This window comes from Lynx rufus, unplaced genomic scaffold, assembly GCF_022079265.1.
Source record: "Lynx rufus isolate CCGP_SWC_20201006 ecotype Redwood Valley unplaced genomic scaffold, mLynRuf1.p SCAF_12, whole genome shotgun sequence".
In the NCBI taxonomy this organism is placed as follows: Eukaryota; Metazoa; Chordata; class Mammalia; order Carnivora; family Felidae; genus Lynx; species Lynx rufus.
This window is the reverse complement of record NW_025814826.1, coordinates 49,175,232-49,196,814: the sequence shown is the minus strand read 5'-3', so window position 1 is coordinate 49,196,814 and position 21,583 is coordinate 49,175,232. Positions and strand designations below refer to the sequence as shown.

Here is a 21,583-nt window from a genome sequence, read left to right as displayed (position 1 = left end):
AGAATTCTAGGAGGAAAGAATGGCAAATGCAAAAGCTCCAATACAGAGAAAACAATCACCGGTTTGAGGAACTAAAAGGGGATAATGGAGGTGAGCAAGGAGGTAAGATTTGAAAGACAGGTGGGGGTCAGATCATGTGGGACTGTGTCAGCCACAGTAAGTCTTTTAGATTTCATACTGAAAGCAATGCAGAAGCAATTGCTTCAAGGATCTCAAGAAAGAGAGTGGCAGAACCAGATTTTCTTTGGTTGCTAGACGGGGAACAGATGATAAGGCTGCAAGAATACATGTAAGGAGACCAATTAGGGCCACAGTAGTCCTGGTGAGAGATGACAGTGGTTGGGATTTGGGGACATGAAGACAAACAGATGCATCTGAAATACATTTTGGAAGTATCTTGAATTGGAGGAAGAAGAGAAAAGCAAGCATGACTTGTAGGTTTCTGGCCCAAGCAGTTGGGTGGATGGCAATGATATTTACTGAGATGGAAGAGACTGGAGGAGGAATAGGAATGTGCAAAACAAAGCATTCCATCAACTCAACATCCATAATTCTTGTTTCAGTGATACGACCCTCTGCCAAACGGATGTTTTCCCATTTTGCTCTCCATCATTTTACTTTCACAGGCTCTCCCCTGAGAACCACAAGCTGTAACACTAACAACATCTGATTTCATCTGGGAGATGAATTCCACTAGTGGGTGGAATTAAGAGACTCTGAAGCTAAAGGCAAAATGAGGGACTCAGCACATGACTTTCCAGAGTTCACCATGAAATTCTGAAAAGGAACGAAATGTGTAAAAATTTGCATCTGAGACCTCAAGTCTTGCATCACAGTTTAAATTAAATATTTGTGTGAATCATTAGTATCTTCCTTGTCACTAGACCTGAAGCTGTACGAGGCCAAAACCTCACTGGTTTTGCTCACCACTGGGTCCCCAAAGGGCACCATATGCGGTAGGCACTCAGTAAACATTTGCTGAAGGACATTTGTACAGATTTTTTCTGGTCAATGACAGACACTATTAGTTGTCCTCCAGTATCCATTGTCCCTTCCCTCTTTCTTAATAGAACCTCCAGTTTTTCTTGGGCACATGACCACTATTAGTTTCTTAGGGCTACCATAACAAATACCAAAAACTAGGTGGTTTAAAACAACAGAAACTCATTGTCTCATAGTTCTGGAGTCTAGAAGTATGAAATTAAGGCACCAGCAAAGCCATGCTCTTGCCAATGGCTCCAGGGGAAAATTCTTCTTTGCATCTTCTAACCTCTGGTGGTTGCTGAAAATCGTTGACATCCACGGGCTTATAGACGCATCATCCAGTCACATGAACACCTTCTCCTTGTATTTCTTCATTCTGTATTTCTTCTGTGCATATGAGTCCCTATCTCCAAATGTCTCCTTTTTATAAGGACACCAATCATGGACTATGGCCCAACCTAATGATTTCATCTTAACTCAATTACTTCTGTCAAGACTCTATTTCCAAATAAGGTCACATTCTCAGGTACTGAGGACTAGGACTTTAATGTATCTTTTTGGGGGGGACAATTCAACCCCTTATAGTCATTCAGAATAAACAACATTTCCCAGATTTCCTTGTATCTAAGTGCAGCCATGTGTGGTTATGTTCTAGCCAAAGGGATATAAACAGAATAACCTCCAAGAAATATCCTGAAAGGAGGAATAGTGCCATTCTCCTTCCCTTTTTCCTTTATGGATGGCTGGAATGCAAACCTAATGGTTAAAGTCCCAGTAGCCATCCTAGACCTTCAAGTGACCTTGGCAATGGAAACCGAGCAAAGTGAAAATACAAAATAGGAATCAGAGACCACAGAGACATATCTCAGCCTTGGACTGACTTCCTTTTAGCTTTTATATGACAAAGAAATACTAGTCTTGGTGGCTAGCCTGGGAGGCTCAGTCAGTTGAGTGTCAGATTCTTGGTTTCTACTCAGGTCATGATCTCATGGCTTCATGGGTTTGAGCCCCACATCAGGCTCTGGGAGCAGGGAGCCTTCTTGGGATTCATTCTCTCTCTCTCTCTCTCTCTCTCTCTCTCTCTCTCTGCCCTCCCCCACTTGTGCTGTCTCTCTCAAAATAAATGAATAAACAAACAAAAAGAAATACTAGTCTTAACCACTGTTTTGAAGAGTTTTATGTCACTTATAAAGAAACCTAATTGAAACTGATCTAAAGCCCCAACCTGTGGAATCTTCTGTAAATCATATACCAGTGGAGACAGTGAAGACAGTATTATATTTATCTTTACTTCTCAAGATACTTGCATTGGTCATGGAGAAATTCAGGAGTGTGGCTTTATAAAGAGATGCTCAGCCTTGGTAAGGGTCTTTTTTTTTTTTTTTAATATAAATTCTAGTTAGTTAACATGCAATGCAATATTGGTTTCAGGAGTAGAATTCAGTCACTTATATACAACACCCAGTGTGATAGTTTTTAATTTCTTCCAGGTATAGGTGAGTCTTGGCAGGGAGGGGTCCCTGACTTTATACTTGGAGGCAGTCTTAGGGTTATCGGATATTGAGGAGTCCTTCAGAAGGTTGACAGGATTTGGCCTCACACAACTATTCAGGTGTGACCCAGAAAAATAGGGTACCATCCCGTTCATAGAGGCCTGAAGGATCTCAAGGCTTTCACTTCTTGGTACTTAGCTTTCCTCCATCTCCAGGGATTCAGCACAAAGAAAGGGAATATTAGAGCCCACAGAAGGTCAATTTAGGAACAGTTCAGAATGGTACCAAGACATTTCTAAAACTTGACATGTCTTTCCTTTATCAAGCAAAGATTACTTTTTCAACAGTTCTGAATAAATGCATTTATTTTCAATTCAAGGTTAAACAAGTTTAGCAGTAAGCAAAAACACACCCACTGATACAAGTATAGTAATCAGTGGGGCCAGAACTTGATATAACGCCCGTAATTGCTGATTCTAAGATTCACATTTTAACAACTCTGAAATCAGATCCCATCTTTCAATGAAGGCATCTTATATTTGATGAAATACGTTAGATGATGCTCACTGAATGTCTACTATTGGCTTAATATTTCACTCACTGAATGTCTACTATGGGCTTGATATTACACACACATTTTCTTATCTGCCTGCGCAGTTATACCACAAAGCAATAATCATTGCCATTTTAAGATGAGAAATGGAGGTCTGGCACTTCTAAGAAAGTGAGGAAATCACAGTAGCATGCTGCAACATGGCAGGAACAGACCATTACATAGACCATGCGCCCCACGGTATCCCATTTTGGCTACTGCTTTGTTACATGTTTGCAAATATAAACTTATTTAAGCAAAAATTAACCATAAGACTCAGGATGTAAACAATAATTGCAACAAGCAATGTAATCAATGACACCTACAAGCATTTATTGTTTATTATGAGCCAGCTACTGTGCTAGGACACATTTCATTGTCACTTGTGACTATTATAAGTGTCATTTTAAAGGTGAAGTACTTGAAGCTTAGATTGGAGCTTTAGTAGTTATCCTGGGTCCTGTAGAAGTGGTGAAGTTGGGACTCAGACACCTGCTGTTTGACACTGAAGCCTGGCTCTTCACCATAGGACCAACAGGAAACTCAAGCGCTCAGGGAAACATGGGATGGGCCACAAGATAAGGAATGGGATGGGTCAGATGGAAAGAAGGAGAATGACAGGCCAAGGTAAGTCAGATATGCTTCTGGGAGATTCTAGAAGTGGGGGGGGAACAGGATGCTTGTGTAGAGTCATTGGCGGAAACCAGTGAGAAAGGACTTATGTCCCCAGTATGGCAGCAGCTTTCTAGAAGAGCACAGAAACAGAAACATATGGGAAATGGGAGAAGCAGGCAGGTTTCGTGGGTCACAAGGCAAAGGGCAATGCAGACTGGGAAGGCCAGCATTCAGGGAACTCAGACCATTTCCAGTCCTGAAGTAATCCTCAGGCTTATTCTACAAGCCCAATACCGCTGGATGCCTCTTAGAGGTGCCCATGTGTTCATACTGTGGGAAAGTGGGGAAGGAAGCATGCCTCCCTCACCAACCCTGTGAGACTCCACATATATCCTCATTTACCACATGATAAAAAAGTCCAAAGAAATGAAATAATTGGCCAAACATCACAGAAGCATGACGTGTACATCCAGGATTCCAGGATTCTGTCTGACTCTAAAAACCTAAACCAGTTTTTGGTGACAGAAATCGTAACAGTGGTTGCCTCTGGTGGGAGGGGCCTGACTGGAAAGAGACAGGAGGGGACTTTCTGGAGCGCTGGAAATGTTCTATGTTCTGATGGTAGTTACACAGGTGTGTACATTTGACAAAGCTTGTTAAACTATATACCTAAAAGCTGTATATGTGGTCATATGACCAGCTGAACCACCCAGGCACCTGAATTTAACACAATTTTATAAAGCTTTTGAGCTTCTCTCCCTAACTCATGCATTCTCCCAAAGGGGAAAAATTCCCCGATGGAGTGTGAAAAAATATTCCTCTTTCTATGTACAAAGCATACACTACACACACAGAGTATATAAACAGGTATATAGGGTATCTGTGTTATCCAAATCTCATGGGAGGGATGATTAAGGGGGGGAAAATGTCTTAAAAAGGCTCCTTAAGGGAAAGATAATAATATACAGGTTAGGAAACACTCTGCCCTGGGTGCCTGGGTGGTTGAGTCTGTTAAGCGTCCGACTTCAGCTCAGGTCATGATCTCACGGTTCATGGGTTTGAGCCCCCACGTCGGGCTCTGTGATGACAGCTTGGAGCCTGGAGCCTGCTTCAGATTGTGTCTCCCTCTCTCTCTTTCTGCCCCTCCCCCACTCGCCCTCTCTTTCTCAAAAATAAATAAACATTAAAAAAAAAAAAAAAGAAAGAAACACTCTGCCCTAACTCATTGCTACCCCTCCTTCCAAAATTCTCTTCACACTACAGTCTGGTCATGGCTTCCATTCTTTTCTTCCAAGGAACCATGTTGCTTTTCTAGATTTCTTGTATATGGAATATGCCCTGCATGTATGTTTGTGTTTGTGTGTGTGTGTGTGTGTGCACGCACCTACACACGTGAACGAATTGCAACCCTGTAAACACACATGTACATACATGTGTACACAATGCCTACACACACACACACACACACACAGAGTACACAGACACACTCAGGCTCAGTTGATTTCTCTCCATTCTTTAGATCTCAGATCTCAGCTCAAGCATCTTTCCTGGGGTAAGTGTTCCCTGTCATTCCTCCTACTGTTGTACAAAAATCAGAAACTCCTGTCCTTTTCTTCGTTGCGCTCATCTGTTCATAGTTATATATTTAAGAGTGGAATTGTTTGATTAATGTCTCTCTCTTTCTCTACACTGAAGATCTCTTGAAGGCCTGAAATGGGGTCTGGTGCATGGTAGGTGGTCAGGAAATACTGACGGAACAAAGGTGAGGAAATACTGACAGAACAAAGGTGTGGAGTTGCCCTGTCTTCTGGAGGGCGGTCAGAGCCTGACACGAAGACAGCTCCCTCCTCAGGAAGGGCACAGAGCAGCTAAGAGGTCTGAGATGAGGCCCCTCTCGTGCAGGCAGGGTCCCCCCCCCCCAGGCAGAGTGGCCTTTTCTCTTCCCTCCCCAGTCACACCCAGTGGTGAACAAAGGGACACTGACCCTACTGCTTTCTGTCAACTAAGGGACGACATGGCCAGAGGTGCAGCACGGGACGTAAGACATCACCTTTTATTTCCACCCATGACTTTGCTGAACTCAACTGGAAAGGAACCACGTTTAATACAGTTAACAGATGCATTTTTTCATCTGTGTCGATCATCATCCCACAGGTTGCTGCTGCCATGCCCAAACTGTCTTGGCTAAATTAATTAGGAACTTCAGATGATTTGCCCAGCCTGGCCTCTCTCAGTTCAGAAGGAAAATTCCATGGGATGTACAGGTTTGTTGCTATAAGGAAGAAAGTCCAAAAGCAGAACCGTTACTTTTTTCCTCCATGTAAGAAATAAGAATTTTTGAACGGGGTAAAAAGAGAACACAATGACCACTAACGTCTTGCTCTGACTCAGATAGTTCTGTTTCTATATAAACATGCAAAGAAACAAACAAAGAGAAAAGAGGCCCCATAAGTCCACATCCATCAATTCATCACAGCAGGAAACAAGAGAAGAAGCCAGGAGTCTTGAAATCCCTCCCAGAGTTGGCACCGGTTGCATGAAAACTTGAACACTGTTTCTCGCACGATTTAATTATTCCCACCAGAAAAAAACAAACTCTCCAGAAAAGAGCAAGGATATCTTTTGTTCCTTATTTGTAAATATGGCTCAAATTCCTTCACAGTGTGAAGGCTGAATGGTTTGCTCTGACAAGTATTTGATTCAACTAACAAAAGTGAATATTCTGTATCACTTTGGTGACCTTGTAAGAGCTAGTGCTGACCCAAGTGAGAGGTTGGTGCCAAGGATAAAAATTACTTATTTGATCTTCAAGCCAACACAGGTGAACATGTGACCACCCAAACAATTCATTTTGAATTAAATACAAATTTTTCCCACAAGAGGCATCAAAGGTCATACATCCATGAGCAGTTTAGAGGGGTTCAAGGTTTTATTGGGATATATCATCTATTGGGCTCTGCCTCATGGGTTTGTATTTTCTGAAATAATGCAATATGAAGCATTAGTAGGGCTTTGGGGCAGAGAAACCGGGTTTGTATCTAGTTCTGACGTTTGTAAACGGGGTGGCTTCCGGAAAGAGATTAACTGGGTCTCAGTTTCCTCATTTGCCATGTCAGAAGAACACAACCCAATCCCCCTTCAAAAGTGAGAAGAACAACAAAAGAGGGAACGCACGTGAAATGTGTGAGGACACAATGCAGGTGTTCAATGGGTGAATTCCTCAGCCTTTCTATGAGAGCACCGATTCACTGGATCATTCAACAAATTTGTTTCCAGCATGGCCTAAATTGTCAGGAATTGTGCTAAGTACTGGGAATATAGTATTTAAAACAGACAAGGTCTGTTACATTGACGGAGCCACTAGAGACAGATAGCTAATAAACATTTAAGTACTATGTTCAGATTCTGATAAATATTATGTCTTGAAAACATAAGACAGGGTAATATGATAAAGACTAACTGGGAGAAGATACAGAGAATATCACAGGGTATTTAAGGAAGGCCCCTCTGAAAAACTGACATTTAATCTGAGACTCGAGTGACAACGGTGGGACCAGTCATCCAGCCTTAGGCAGGAAAACTTGGTATTTGGGAGGGACAGAGGCAAGGCCAATGGAGCTTTCAGCAAAACAGGGTAGGAGATAATGTTATTCACAGTAGGGTCCAGATCATGGACACTGTAGTCCATGGGAAGGCATCTGGAACTTATTCTCATTGTAATGGGAAGCCATTAGAGGATTTTAAGTGCCAGAGTTGCTTAATTCGATTTATTTGAGGGCAGACATAAATACAATTATGATGTATTTGTGAAATGTAAAAATTCTTCCCTGACTATAGTGGAGGACAGCTACTAGAGGATCATGTAAAATAAAGTTCTGATGGATCATGTGGTCCAGAAATGGGTTTCAACTTGACAGGATTAACAAAAAAAGGGGTGGTGTCATTCAAGGTTGTGACGTGAAGCCATGTTTAAGTGAGAGTCATTAGCCTGCTTCAGATTCTGTGTCTCCCTCTCTCTCTGCCCCTCCCCTACTCGAGCTCTCTCTTTCTCTCTCTCTCTCAAAAATAAATACACATTAGAAAAAAAAAAACTAAGTGACAGTCATTAGACTGTAGCCCGTGGTCCTGCAGAAGAAACTATTTCTTTTCAAAGTAGAAGAAAAGAGGTAAGAAATAGAATTATTCCTCCTGGAGCAGTCCCTTCCTCCAGGATTTTAGTGTTCAGATGCTGATATTAAATGGCCTTATGCACAGAAAGGGCCTAGCATGGTGCAAGGTCAGGCACACAGAAGACAATAAACTCTGGTTCCTTCTCTTCTTTCCTCCTTCCCCCTTTGCCTTGAAATGAACCACAGTCTACTGCTATGGAATGCCTAATGGATGAGTGAAGAGTTGCCAAAGAGAGAGTACAGCAAACAACCTCCCCTAATCGAAAATGCATTCGATGACTGAACTTTGAGGGCTGCTGTATTTCGTGCTCCTTTCTAGGGTTGTAATGTGTGATGAAAGGTCCCCTGAGCTGGAGGTTTACAGATTTCATCTTCTAAGCAAAAGAACCATCTAAAGAAAAACAGCTCCAGATCCAAAGATGTCATGACAGGTGAGGATTCTGATGACACCACAGCTGTTGTTTTGTAGGCACGGAAGCGAGGAGTGTGGTTATGAGACAACGCAGCAACCTGATTAGAAAAGATGTGACTCGGGGCGCCTGGGTGGCGCAGTCGGTTAAGCGTCCGACTTCAGCCAGGTCACGATCTCGAGGTCCGGGAGTTCGAGCCCCGCGTCAGGCTCTGGGCTGATGGCTCGGAGCCTGGAGCCTGTTTCCGATTCTGTGTCTCCCTCTCTCTCTGCCCCTCCCCCGTTCATGCTCTGTCTCTCTCTGTCCCAAAAATAAATAAACGTTGAAAAAAAAATTGTTTAAAAAAAGAAAAGATGTGACTCATTGTTCTCTTTTTATAAGGGTCTGGATTCAGACAAAAGTAGAAATAAAGTCATAGTTTGGGGTCTCTTGTAACATCCCTGTTTGTTTAAGTCTCCAAGAATAAGCATGTTCCCACTGCAGGGAGAGCAGGTAATCAGAAGGGAAGGCGAGGAACGTACTGGAGTAAAGACAAACTGGTTTTTTTGTTGTTTTTTTGTTTGTCTGTTTTAGAGAGAGAGGGCACAAGTGAGCGAGGGACAGACAGAAAGAGAGAGAAGTGGGGCTCACTAGGGGCTCGAGCTCATCCAAAGCAGGGCTGGAGCTCACCCGATGTGGGACTCGAATCATGACCCGAGCCGAATTCAGATGCTTAACGACTGAACCACCCAGGCGCCCAAGACAAACTTTTCAAACAAGCTTGAGATCATATAAAAGTCTAATAACTGACCAAAACATCTAAAACTCAATTCCATTTACAACTGAGGTCAGAGTGGAACCCTCCCTGTTCTACATATTTTTAGATCCCCTGCCCTGCATCTCAGCAGTCCCACCCCGCAGCCTAGCCGCCTGATCAGCCCCACCTGCCTCAGTCAGCAGTGCAGAGGGACGGGGAGAAGACACGTGGGGCCAGCGGGCTAGGTGGCCCAGGCACAGAGATCCTAGATTACTCTACCCCAGTCTAGAAAAGGGTGTGAAGGCAGACCTTATCACACCCCCAGAGGACACATAATCTCTGAAATTCTTCCAGGAGTAAATTTTAATACAAGTGAGGGTCTCCTCTCATTATGAATTAAGGATTCTATTTAAACGGGGCAAGGAGCTCTCCTTTGGGACTGGGAAAGTCTAGAAATGTTCATAGGGGAAAATGGTCCTGAGTCTCTTCGGTCTGGGGGTCTGTCCTGTCCACAGGCTGGTGGCCCACATCTTAAAACTTTCCAATCCCCGTAAAAAGGCGAAATAAGAGAGATACACGGTACACATGAGAAACTTAGCCACAAAATGATCTCTGTTTTGGCAAGTAAAGTAGTGACATTCCGCAGCCACAGTCACAAAGGCTCAGGCACAAGGCTTTGTCCACATCAGAAAGCAGGAGAAAACCAGGACGGTGACCTGAGGGGTGAGCCTGGCATTCCACAGAGAGAACGGCATTGAAGACAAAGTGAGGCACTTGACACTTTGCTGGGGTGGCTCCTGCCAGTCACAGGCGCTACAAGAAGGATTCTGGCCAGAATTTTGGATCATTTCTCCCAGCCCGACCAAGCAGGTCAATCATTGCCCAGGTCAGCAGGCAAGCCCCTCCCGTGGGGTGGTTTCCCTGCTCCCACCCTCCCAGAGTGCTGCACGGCCACACACACACACACCACCCTGCAGTTCTCCTGGACAGGTGCAAAGGGCAACAGCAATGTGACAGGTCCGTGGCAAGAAGCCTCTAGGACTGGATTATACAAATGGAGTTTTACATAAGTGGAGTTATTCCATGGCAAATCGATATGGTAAACTAGGAAACAATTTAGTGTTTTCTAGGAGAAAATAATGTACTAAGTAATTTAAATGAGTATATTACACAGTTAAATTATAGGGAAGAGCATGGTATTCTCTGTCACTTTCATTCAACCAGCAGTACAGTTCAAAAATCTATCTCTATACATTCAACCCAATACAAGACTTTGGCCAATAGGAGCTACTCGGAACGGTCTTGATCCAGCAATCTTAACAATCCTAAGATTCCATTTGAGTGTCTCTATTAAGTGATTAAATGTTATGGTAGACAATTTAAACACATTTTTTCTTTTTTTGCTTGCTGGCCTTACCAGAATTTTCAACATGCTAATGTGCTTTGTGAATTTTCAAAGAGGGGGCAAAGTTTTTAACAGTAGTTAAAAACTGCTTTGATCACAGAAACGCAGGTCAGGGTATTTTGCTGGACCAGAGAACTGTAAAATACAACTTTAGGAAAGACTGCTCTAAGAAATTCTGTACTTCTCGGGGCGCCTGGGTGGCTCAGTCAGTTGAGCGGCCGACTTCGTCTCAGGTCATGATCTCGTGGTCCGTGAGTTCGAGCCCCGCGTCGGGCTCTGTGCTGACAGCTCAGAGCCTGGAGCCTGTTTCAGATTCTGTGTCTCCCTCTCTCTCTCTCTGACCCTCCCCCGTTCATGCTCTGTCTCTCCCTGTCTCAAAAATAAATAAAACGTTAAAAAAAAAATTCTGTACTTCTCTAAAACATATGGAGACCACTGTACCCCTTGAGAAACTAAGAATATAAACCTTGTGAAGTACTGGCTTGAGAAATTGAAAAAATTATACCAGGTTACCCACCTATCAGAGCAAATACATTAAGGAGTTAATTGACCGACTGACTGACAATACCTACAAGTTATTCATATTGATCAATAAAGATGGGCTAAAATCAGGTACATGGCCAAACAAAACAAGGTCTTCAGCTGCAGTAGAAATCCACTGCTTTCCCGAAAGCAAACATGCTTTAAGTTAGAGACCCATGAGAGTGAGTGCATATGCTCAGCAGTAAAGCAGAGTCTGCCAAAAATAATTTATACTAGGTGCTTTACTATGGAAATAAAGCATAAAACTCTTCCCCTGGCCAAGAGTTCCATTAGAAAATGATAAACTCAGCCTCGGCACAGATACAAATGCCCGCCCTTTATGCTCCCGGCCAACTTTCCTGCTCTGAGTATCTTTGGTGCTGTGCCCACTGCAGACCAAGGAGGTAGGAAGGAAGGGCCTGTCACACAGACACACAGGGCCAACAAGGCTTCTGCAGCTGGTCCAGAGCACAGGACCCGGTGAGCCTCTGGCTCGCTGCATGAATGACGTGTTCAAATCAGGGGGCAGAGTGAACCCCTCATCACACAGCACTGATTACCCAGACTGGATGTAATCTGTGCTCTGTGCACCCTTGAGCTGGTCTCTGCCGCCCCCCTTTCTCTGCCACTGGGTAATCCGGTGCCAGAGGGTAAGTGCTAGAAATCAGAGCTGTGCAGAACCAAGTCATGCCTATTGCTTTACTGGTTTACTGCTCCAGGAAAAGGACTGATGGGAGAGGTGGAGGGTGTAGAAGACATGAGCAGAGGAACGATCTGTTGCTTTCTAGCCTTGTGCGTCCTCCCAAGGGCCCAGATAATTAAGACATTAAGCGTACTCTGTGAACTGTTTTACAGATGACACAACAAAACTGGGGAAGGTAGAGGTCTTTTGAAGCAGAAAACCAATGCTCTCAACATCCTCTCATAGCATATCATATTTTTGTATAAATAAAAACAACGTGACAGATGGTGACTACACTTATGCTGGTGAGCACTGAGTAATCTATAGGATTGTCAAATCACTGCGTGTACACTTATTGTGTACATGTATATGTTAATTACGTTTCAATTAAAAAAGCTTAAGAAACCAATGCATAGATATAAATACATATATATTTATACATGTACGTATGTATATGTATGTATAAGTAGTCTGGAAGAATATAAATCAAAGTGTCAACAGAGATACACATGTCAATTATACTCAGTAAAGCTGCTTAATGTTAATAGTGGTTATCTCTTACTTATGAAAGATTTATAAGCAATTATAATTTTTTTTCTGCTGGTCTGTATTTTCTAAATCTTTTTTTATTTTTTTTTTAATTTTTTTTTCAACATTTATTTATTTTTGGGACAGAGAGAGACAGAGCATGAACGGGGGAGGGGCAGAGAGAGAGGGAGACACAGAATCGGAAACAGGCTCCAGGCTCTGAGCCATCAGCCCAGAGCCCGACGCGGGGCTCGAACTCACGGACCGCGAGATCGTGACCTGGCTGAAGTCGGACGCTTAACCGACTGCGCCACCCAGGCACCCCTGTATTTTCTAAATCTTAACTCTATATGCATTATTTTAGCACCAAAAAAATATCTAAAAGTTATTTTCAAAAATCTCTCACAATTCATTCAACTCTTCTGATGTTTGTGTCTTGCTTTGTGCATTATAAAGTGTTTCCACATATTTAATCCACAAAACAGCAGAAGGAAATATGATTATTGTTTCAGAGAGGAGGAAACAGGCTCTGAGATCGTTCCAGAACTCGTGCAAAGTCAAAGAGCTAGAAATTAGCAGAACCAAAATGGGAATCCAGATCTCCTCTTCCAAATTCAATCACCTCTGCCTTCTTTTTCTCACTATTTGCCACCTCATATGGTCTAAGCATGTTCCACTGGCTGTATAAATCCTCCAGGAATACGCTTTGTATATAATCGAAGCAGTAGAGTTATTATATAAGACTTCAGCAAAAAGCAACTATTTTATGTTCAAACTCAGTATTGGTTAAGGGGAGAGATGTGAAAAACCAAGGAAGGGCTGGAGACCAATGATGTACCATCAGAGCAATAGGAAACCTTTTCCTCCTAGTTGCTACATGACACACTCTTGGCTTCATTTCAACCCTCTCCAGAAAGGGAAAAGGAAACTGGTCCAAAATGAGACCAAAACACTCAGGGAGATCAAGAGAGCAAGAAAATGAGGCTACAGGTACTTAGACATTGCTGGATTGTTGGTACCTTCATTCCCGCCGCTGCCGCAGGGCCGCTGGGGTCCACGGCCTGAATGTGGCATGGCTTACTTCCTCGCACCACAAAGCCCCAACCAACGGCGTCACCAACGATCTGGAGAGGAAAACCACAATTAGCAATCTAGAAGACGGTCCCTGGCAATTTGCCTGTCCTTCCAAGAGAAAGAAAACCAGCCCAGGGTTAAGTATATGCGCTGGCATATCTCTTCTCCTCAACTCCATCTGTAGCTTGTCAGGAGAACAGAACACTTTGTTTCTATCACAAACACAGGCATATCTATGCAGAAAAGGTGGTCAGGGGACACCTGTTAGGCAGAAAGAAGCTTCCTCTGCGAGGGCACTACTCAGTAAATAACTGGCAGACTGCCTTCTTCTTAGGCTGCTATGCAATTTAATATCAGGCTCAAATGGAAAATTTAGAAGACTATGAAAATATGGTTGAAATTTCTCTCCAGACCCAATTTCTGTTCCAAGTTTATTCTTTTCCCCAGGGTCCAAAAGATACTTTCTTGATGTTCTTGCTACATCCTTCGAGTCCGAAGAAACAATTTATATTACTTAACAGTGGGAAATAGGAAAAGTTTGGGCTTTCTTGAAACACAACCTCTACCAAGAAAAGAAAGTGAGTAAAGTACATAAAGTCCACAATTTACAAGTGGGTACTAGTCCAAAAGCTGTTTGAAACTGGAGGGTGCCTTTCCCTAGAGAATCATTAGAATTGGCAGTTACATTCCCTGTGCAGCTCTCAGACGTGTCTTTAATATACACCCCAACTGAAATACAGATGACACACGTTCACAATCACTAGCAATGCTGGCATTTAAATTTAAGACCCTCCCCCCCAAAAATACTTAAAACTATAATCAACTGTTTCTCAATTGCTGGAGACGGAGGGCAAGGCAGGGAAGAAATTGCAATTTTTTAAAAATGTTTATTTATTTTGAGAGAGAGACAGACATGGGGAGAGCACGAGTGGGGGAGGGACAGAGAGAGAAGGAGACAGAGAATCCCAAGCAGGCTCCCGATGAGGGGCTCGATCTCACGAACTGTGAGATCATGACCTGAGCCGAAATCAAGAGCTGGCTGTTTAACCGACTGAGCCACCCAGGCACCCCAGCAAATGCAGTTTTTGTAAACAATCTCAAAAAGATGTTTAGGCCCTTCACCGGCTTGAGGGTTTACTGCTATTAGTTCATTATACCTAATTTCACTTCCAAAGGTATCGTTTATCGTTTCCCCTGGTACAGACATATTTCTGGTGCTTTCTTCATACTCGCTGGCTATGACTGGGCCCATCCTATCTAAACTCCTCAGTGTCCACGATGAATGTTTGCAGCCCGAATGGGTGTGGGAAGGTTTTTTTTTTGTTTTTTTTTTTTTGTTTTTTTTTTTTTGGTCCCTGGGGAAATAAAACAAAAGTTAGAAAGCTGGAGGAAAAGGAGAAGTGTTTTAAAGAGGATGTTGATGTGGTTTTGGGTAGAGACTGAGAGAAAGAGGCTGAGGAAGGAGAGAGGGCAAGATGCTGTCAAGCAGAGCCCTCCGATTCCATTTGAAGGAAGCCACTGGGGCAGGTAGTTGTAGAAAGAAGGCTGGAGAACCTCCGAGAAGCAGCAGGTGGCCAAGAGGAGCTCACAGGTACACAGTGTTCCAAAATCCTGTGCTTGTTTATATAACTCAAGACATGCTTAGCATCGTCAGAAGCAACATTCCTTATGGCAGAACAAACTGTCTCTTGGTTTTCTTTTTTCCCCTAAAGACTCCTCTAATATCTTAAATGATTGTTAGGATTAACTGCAACACAGAAGGGATTATTGGCATGATTTGCACCACCATTCGCCTTAAAGTCTGTAATTATATTAGACTAAGTAATGGAAATTTTTTCTTTAGGCCTCAGCAAAAGGAGTTTAAAATGCTGTATGAATCATAACTCATGTCAGGTCCTAATGCATTTTAGTGCCTAAGGGTCAAGAAAATCCATTGTTATAATTATGCCCCAAAACAAAAGGAAAATTAGAAGGTTTTCAATTCTGTCCCTCAGCTACACATTCAGACACTGACATGCTGACATGGCACGAGCAGGAGAAAAAACCCAGAGGATGAGCCTACCGTGAATGTCTTCCTTGCATATGGAGCCCCGGGAGTCAGGAGTTCCTCTGAAGTTACGGGTCTCTTCAACACTGTAAGACAGACACAAGGTCAAGGTGCAAACCCTTCTGGTCCCTTGATCATTCATTCAGCAGATATTTACTGATTGCCTCATCTATGACCATCACTGAGCACATGTGGCAAAGATCCCTGCCTCACAGTTTATACTCTGGCTGAATACAGACAAAATATTAGCAAACGTGAAAAACCCTAAGCCTAACATACAGAACCACAGAAAGAAGAAACAGCACAGGGTGAAGGGAAGCCAGATGCCAACGGTGGGGATAAGGAGTGGGATGCTATTTTTCTATAAAGAAAAAGTTTTCAGGGCCCTGAGTGGCTCAGTCGGTTGAGCGACCGACTTCGACTCAGGTCATGATCTCATGGCTCATGAGTTCGAAGCCCGCATAGTTCTCTCAGTACAGAGCCCACTTTGGATCCTCTGTCCCCCTTCCTCTGCCCCTCCCCCACTTGCAAATGCTCTTTCTCTCTCAAAAATAAATAAATTAAAAAAAAAAGAAAAGGTTTTCTAGTTCTCACATTTCTTTCTTTGGAATCCTGATACGTATTCAACAGGTCAAAGTTAAGAGAAAAATCTGCCTCTAGCAGTCTGATAGCCACGTTTCAAGAGCTAACCCCACACAACATACTGCACACAACCACTCACCCAAGCTTCACTTATTTTCTGATCAATATCCAGGCTGCGTGTACACATTCACTGCCTTTTTCCCTCAGTAGTGATATTAGAGAAATGTTCCACATATGCAGCATGTGCTAGGTACTATGCCAGAGACTTCAAATATATTATGTCATTTAATCATCACGAGTACTGTTTAGTTAGGCTCTTTATTGTCCCTATTTTATTAGGCTCTTGGTTGTCCCTATTTTATTCGTGGGAAAACATGAGTTTAGAAAAGTTAAATAGCTTCGGGATGTCTGGGTGGCTCAGTGGGTTAAGCATCTGACTCTTGATTTTGCCTCAGGTCATGACTGCACAGTTAATGAGACCTGGCCCTGCATTGGGCTCCATGCTGACAGCACAGAGCCTGCTTGGGATCCTGTCTCTGTCTCTGTCTCTCTCTGCCCTTCCCCTCCTGTGCGCTCTCTCTTTCTTTCAAAAATAAACTTTAAAAAATGTTTAAAAGAAAGAAAAGTTAAATAGCTTGGTTCAAGGTCTCAACCTAATTAGCAGAATCAGGATTCCAACTCAGGCATTAGATGCCAGCACCCATCAGCCACAGTACAATATGGTTCCTCCCATGCTCTGCCCTCTCTGTAAGCAGAAGAAAGGACTCAAAATCTCTGGAAGGTAGTAATGTGTTGTCCTCCTCAGACATCTGTTCTTATCAGCTGACTGCTGTTGCCCACCAAGGCAGCAAAGACAGCAGCCAATTCTGGACTTGCTGGCTGCCTAAAAACCTGCCAGTATGGTGGTCCCTTCTTACCTACGGGGATACGTTCCAAGATCCCCAGTGGGTGCCTGAAACCATGGACAGTACTGAACCCTACATATACTACTTTTTTTCCTATACATACATACCTATGATAAAGCTTAACTTATAAATTAGTCGCAGTAAGAGATCAGTACCAATAACTAGCAATAAAATAGAACAATTATAATAATACACGGTAATAAAAGTCATGTGAAGTAGTCTGTCTCTCAAAATATCGTATTGTCCTGTACTCACCCTTCCTGTGATGATGTGAGATCATAAAATGCTTATGTGATGAGACAAAGTAAGGTAAGTGACAGAGCCTGAGGCCACTATTGACCTTCTGACACTATATTAGAAGGAGGATCATCTGTTTCTGGGTTGCGGTTGACTTGGGTGACTGACCCCACGGAAAGGGAAAAGAGGGACCATGTAATGAACTTCTCCATCCATCCTGTGCTCACTAAGCACTGGAGAGGGGACTGCTTCGGTGGTCTAGAAAAGCCAGCGAATGGGGAGCCGGGGACCATACTAATCCAGTTATTCAGAGATCATGAACTTGGGTATCACAAAGAAACTGGAGGGGCCATGGCCAGGCCCCTAACCCAGCGAAGTGTGAGCCTCCAATTCCCTTTGCCGGCAGCACTCAGAGGTCAGATGTCAGTCCCAGAACATGTGTGCAGCAGAAAAAGAAAAGGCAGCATGGGGTGAGACCCAGATGAGCCACCAGGTAGTCTGGCCCTAACGAACACCCTCTCAGTTAAAGGCAATGACATGCTTCTTGTTGAGATGACAGGTGGCCAGATGCTTACTTTTGCTTTCAGGTAGCTCATAAAAGAGAAAATGAATTTATGTTCCCCCCCAAAAAGAGGGAGTAGGTCAAAACCAAGAAAAGAACCTCTTAGATAAACAGGATGTAAGAGAAGAGGTCCCTGGTTGAGGACTGAGACCTTTCAATTCCCTGTCACACAAATCTCTCCCTACCCAAGATAATCCTGTCTGGGTGAATGAATTCGGGTATAGAAATCACACGTACTGTAATATCTGACAGTAGTGACCACCTACCTTAATACACATTCTCTTTCCTGTTACTGAGATATAACTGACATATAAAATTATATTAGTTTCAGGTTTTAACATAATTATTCAATATATGTATATGTTTTGTGCAGTGATCACCACAATAAGTCTAGTTAACACCCCTCACCTCACATAGCTACAACATTCTTTTCTTGTGATGAGAACTTTTAAGATTTATCTTCTTAGCAACTTTCAAATACACAACACAGTACGATTATCTATAGTGACCATGCTGTATATTACACCCCCGGGACTTATTTATTTTACTTTTAAAGCTTTATTTATTTATTTAGAGAGAGAAAGAGAGAGAGAGAGAGAGAGAGAGCAAGAACAGAAGAGGGGCAGACAGAGAGAATCCCAAACAGGCTCTGCATGGTCAGCGCAGAGCCTGATGCGGGTCTCGAACTCACAAACCGCCAGATCATGATGTGAGTCAAGACCAAGAGTCCGAGGCTTAACCGACTGAGCCACCCAGGAGCCCCAGGACTTGTTTATTTTATAACTGGAAGTTTGTACCATTTGACCACCCTCACCCATTCCTCTGGCAACAATCAATCTGTTCTCTGTGTAAGTTTTTTTTCTTCTTTTTAGATTCCACGTATTAGTGAGACCACATATTTGTCTGTTTCACTTATTTCACATAGCATAATGCCCTCAAATTCCATCCATGGTGTTGCGAACAGCAGGATTTCCTTCTTCTTATGGCTGAGTAATATTCCATTGTGTATAAATACACCTCATTTTCTTTATGCATTCATCGATCAATGGACCCTTAGTTTGTTTCCATGTCTTGGCTATTGTAAATAATGCTGCAAGGAACATGGGGTGCAGATAACATTTTGAGTAACTTCCTTTCCTTTGGATAAGTACCCAGAAATGGAATGGCTAGATCATATGGTAGTTCTATTTTTAATTTTTTGAGGAGCCCCATACTGTTTCCCATGGTGGCTGCATCAGTTTGCATTCCCAGCAACAGTGCATGAGAGTCCCTCTTCCTCCACACCCTTGCCAGCACTTGTTATCTTTTGTCTTTTTGATAATAGCCATTCTAACAGGTGTGAGATGATATTTTATCATGGTTTTGAATCACACTATACTGTAATATTTGATCACTATACGAATAAAATAAAATAAATTATAAATAAAAGTATTTATTTTAATACACTTTCTCCTTCTGTTGAAAAAAGATAGAAACCCTGAAGCCCAGGGAATTATGTGTTAGCTTTCTCTTTCTGAATCCTTGGGAAGTTATTTACTCATCACAAGGACACCAATTATGGTAATATCTCTAGTACTTTTTTTTTTTTTTTTGGTCTGGTTTAGGGCTTTTATACATAGTTCTAAAAAATACATCCAGATATAAATATAATGATTAATTTTAAATGCCTTACTGTGAAGGTCTGTTTATCTGCTTGAGAAAAATAATCACACATAAGCTCACTGTACCTTGGGAACCCTCTTAAGAGTGAGGGAGAAGCTTGTCAGAATATAGGTAAGAGGTAGGACTTACAAACCACAAAACAATAGAGACAACCACAGCAGAGTCCCAAAAAAGGCAACCTGACCTTTCTTTGCTGCCTGCTTATCAGTAAACGTTTCCCTTTGTGACTAGGCATAAGGAGAAAGAGGAAACAATACAAACCCACCTCAGGGAATGCAGATGTTAGTTCATTTAAGCAATTAACACTCTGTTCTCATTCTACTATTGTATGCAGTGGAAAGCATGCAAAATGGCTTTAGCATAGCTGACCCCTTCCGGAAGCTGAATTCTTTTGCTTCTAACTTTAGATACACCTATCAGATTTCGATCAGGGCTTCAAAAAGCCTAGTTCTAAGAATATAGCCCTCCTTTCTCATTCTGCCTTATCACCAGTGTTTCATTAATTGAAAACCTGGTAGCATATGGGTGCTCAATGATTTCCAGCCAGAGTCAGTGTGGAAACAAGTTTCTTCATTCATTTGCTGCAGGTTACAACTCTATTCTTTAGCTAATCCTCCAGAACGCAGCAAAACGTTAGATTAAGTAAAATACCACTTGCCTAACAGAGTTTTCTCTTAAAACCCTTTGAACAACATCTATTGGTCCTTATTCTAACACATGCTCCCCGGCCCCAAAGAGAGGATACGTTCACTGAGGGAACCGGTCATGACCTTCCATCTTTGTACCCCCAAATCTGGCGATGAGGGAACAAGAGCAAAAGGAATGAATTCCCTTCCCTGAAGGTGATATACTGAACTGAGGGTGAACAGGGCACTGAACAAATGGAGTCGGGGGTGTTTTCAAGGCAGTGATTATTACCATCAGAGACCACGCAATCTAATCCTAGGAAAGAGGTGGGTAACGGACTTTGAGAAGGTGGTCGTATCTGTGAGTTACAGGTTCCTGTGGGCTGAAGAACTGATTGGGTCAAGGAGGAATTGTGTCTAAGCACAAGCTCATCGACAATCTTTGTACCTAGATTTTTTTTTTTTCCTGGAATGTAAAGGCCATGCAGTTTGATCAGTAGATTTTGAAACTGCAAGGCACCAAGAGTCATTTCTGGGGATAGTTGGGTTTTGCACAGATCTGTGCTTCTTCCTTGGGGGTGCTAAGGACCCAAAGACCTCTGCATCTGTTCAAACTCTCTTCAGGACCGAGGGGCATCTCCCAGCTGATACCTTCAACTGTCTTTGGAACGACCTCTGAAGACAGCTGCCTTGCCCACGGTCAGGCCCTCCTCCCAGGGCAGCCAACATCAAATGACTGGTTAACATGAGGGTTTAACAGAGTTGAGTCCCAATTTGGGACAATTGTGAAGGGCCATCCCACCTCCAGAGCTCCCCTTGGGGTCAGTGCAGCCTTCCCTGACGCTACACTGCAGCCCGATTCTCCCTGTGCCCAAATCTGCGTGCTTCCCTTCCTCTCGACAGGCCTTGGCTCCACGAGCATGCTGTCACAAGATTCCCACGCACTAGCCTGCCCCGTCTGAGAATCTGCTTCCCGGGGAACGCAGCCCGCACGTGTCCCAAGTGCCCCACAGCCCCAGCCAGAAACGGGGCTGCCTTTCGGCCACTCACCGGACTTGGGGTTGCAGAGCACAGGGGGGCTGCTGCTGAGGGTGGGGCTGCTGCTAAAGTAGCCACTGCTGCCACAGCTGCTCATGCTGCTTCTCCGCACCGCAGACACGATCTTGATCTCCTTGCTGGGGCTGACTGTGCGGGCCAGAAACACACAGTCAGGAGGGCGGCGGCCATGAGACACAGGGGCTTTCAGCCATGAGACACAGCAGGCACGTCACGCGTGCCAGAAAAAGGCACCCTGGCCTCGGAGTCAGAGGAGCAAGAATCCGACTTGCAGCCTTCCACTCGCTAATAGCATCACCTGGGGCCACTCGCCTCAGTTCTCTGAGCCTCAATTTCCCCAGCTGTGAAGTGGGTATAATGCAACACGATTGGTACAAGGAGTGGGTTATATAATGTACGTGAAAGTACGCAGCCATATAAAACGTTATTTCAAGAAGGACCGAGCCCATCCATGCTAGGCAGTCCCTGGAAGGGGGTAAATTAACTGCTGGCTATACACTTAATGGATTAACAGTAATAATAAATGCCTCCCGATCTAATAGCAAGTCATGAATCACCCAGAGCCGTGGAAGGAGGAGATTAACACACATTAACATTTCGGCTTTGGAAGTGTATGTGAGGCAGCAGTTTTGTGATCTGATCTAGTTCTCTTTGCCACAGAGCCGGTGGCTCTCAACAGGGAGAGGAGAAGGTGTG

General features: G+C 43.4%; 1 protein-coding gene across 2 annotated transcripts in view; it reads right to left on the bottom strand.

Moving 5' to 3' along the window:
* The window catches only part of DEPTOR (DEP domain containing MTOR interacting protein), a 135,592-nt gene that overhangs the window by 20,232 nt on the left and 93,777 nt on the right, over positions 1 to 21,583 (bottom strand). The window contains exons 6-8 of one of the 2 annotated variants that reach the window (XM_047074134.1): positions 20,882 to 21,016; positions 15,273 to 15,343; positions 13,156 to 13,260 (exon numbers count right to left, since the gene is read on the bottom strand). In XM_047074134.1, the coding sequence (XP_046930090.1) occupies positions 13,156 to 13,260; positions 15,273 to 15,343; positions 20,882 to 21,016 (311 nt within the window). The remainder of the gene's footprint in view (positions 1 to 13,155; positions 13,261 to 15,272; positions 15,344 to 20,881; positions 21,017 to 21,583) is intronic. The other variant, XM_047074135.1, reaches the window with a different exon arrangement.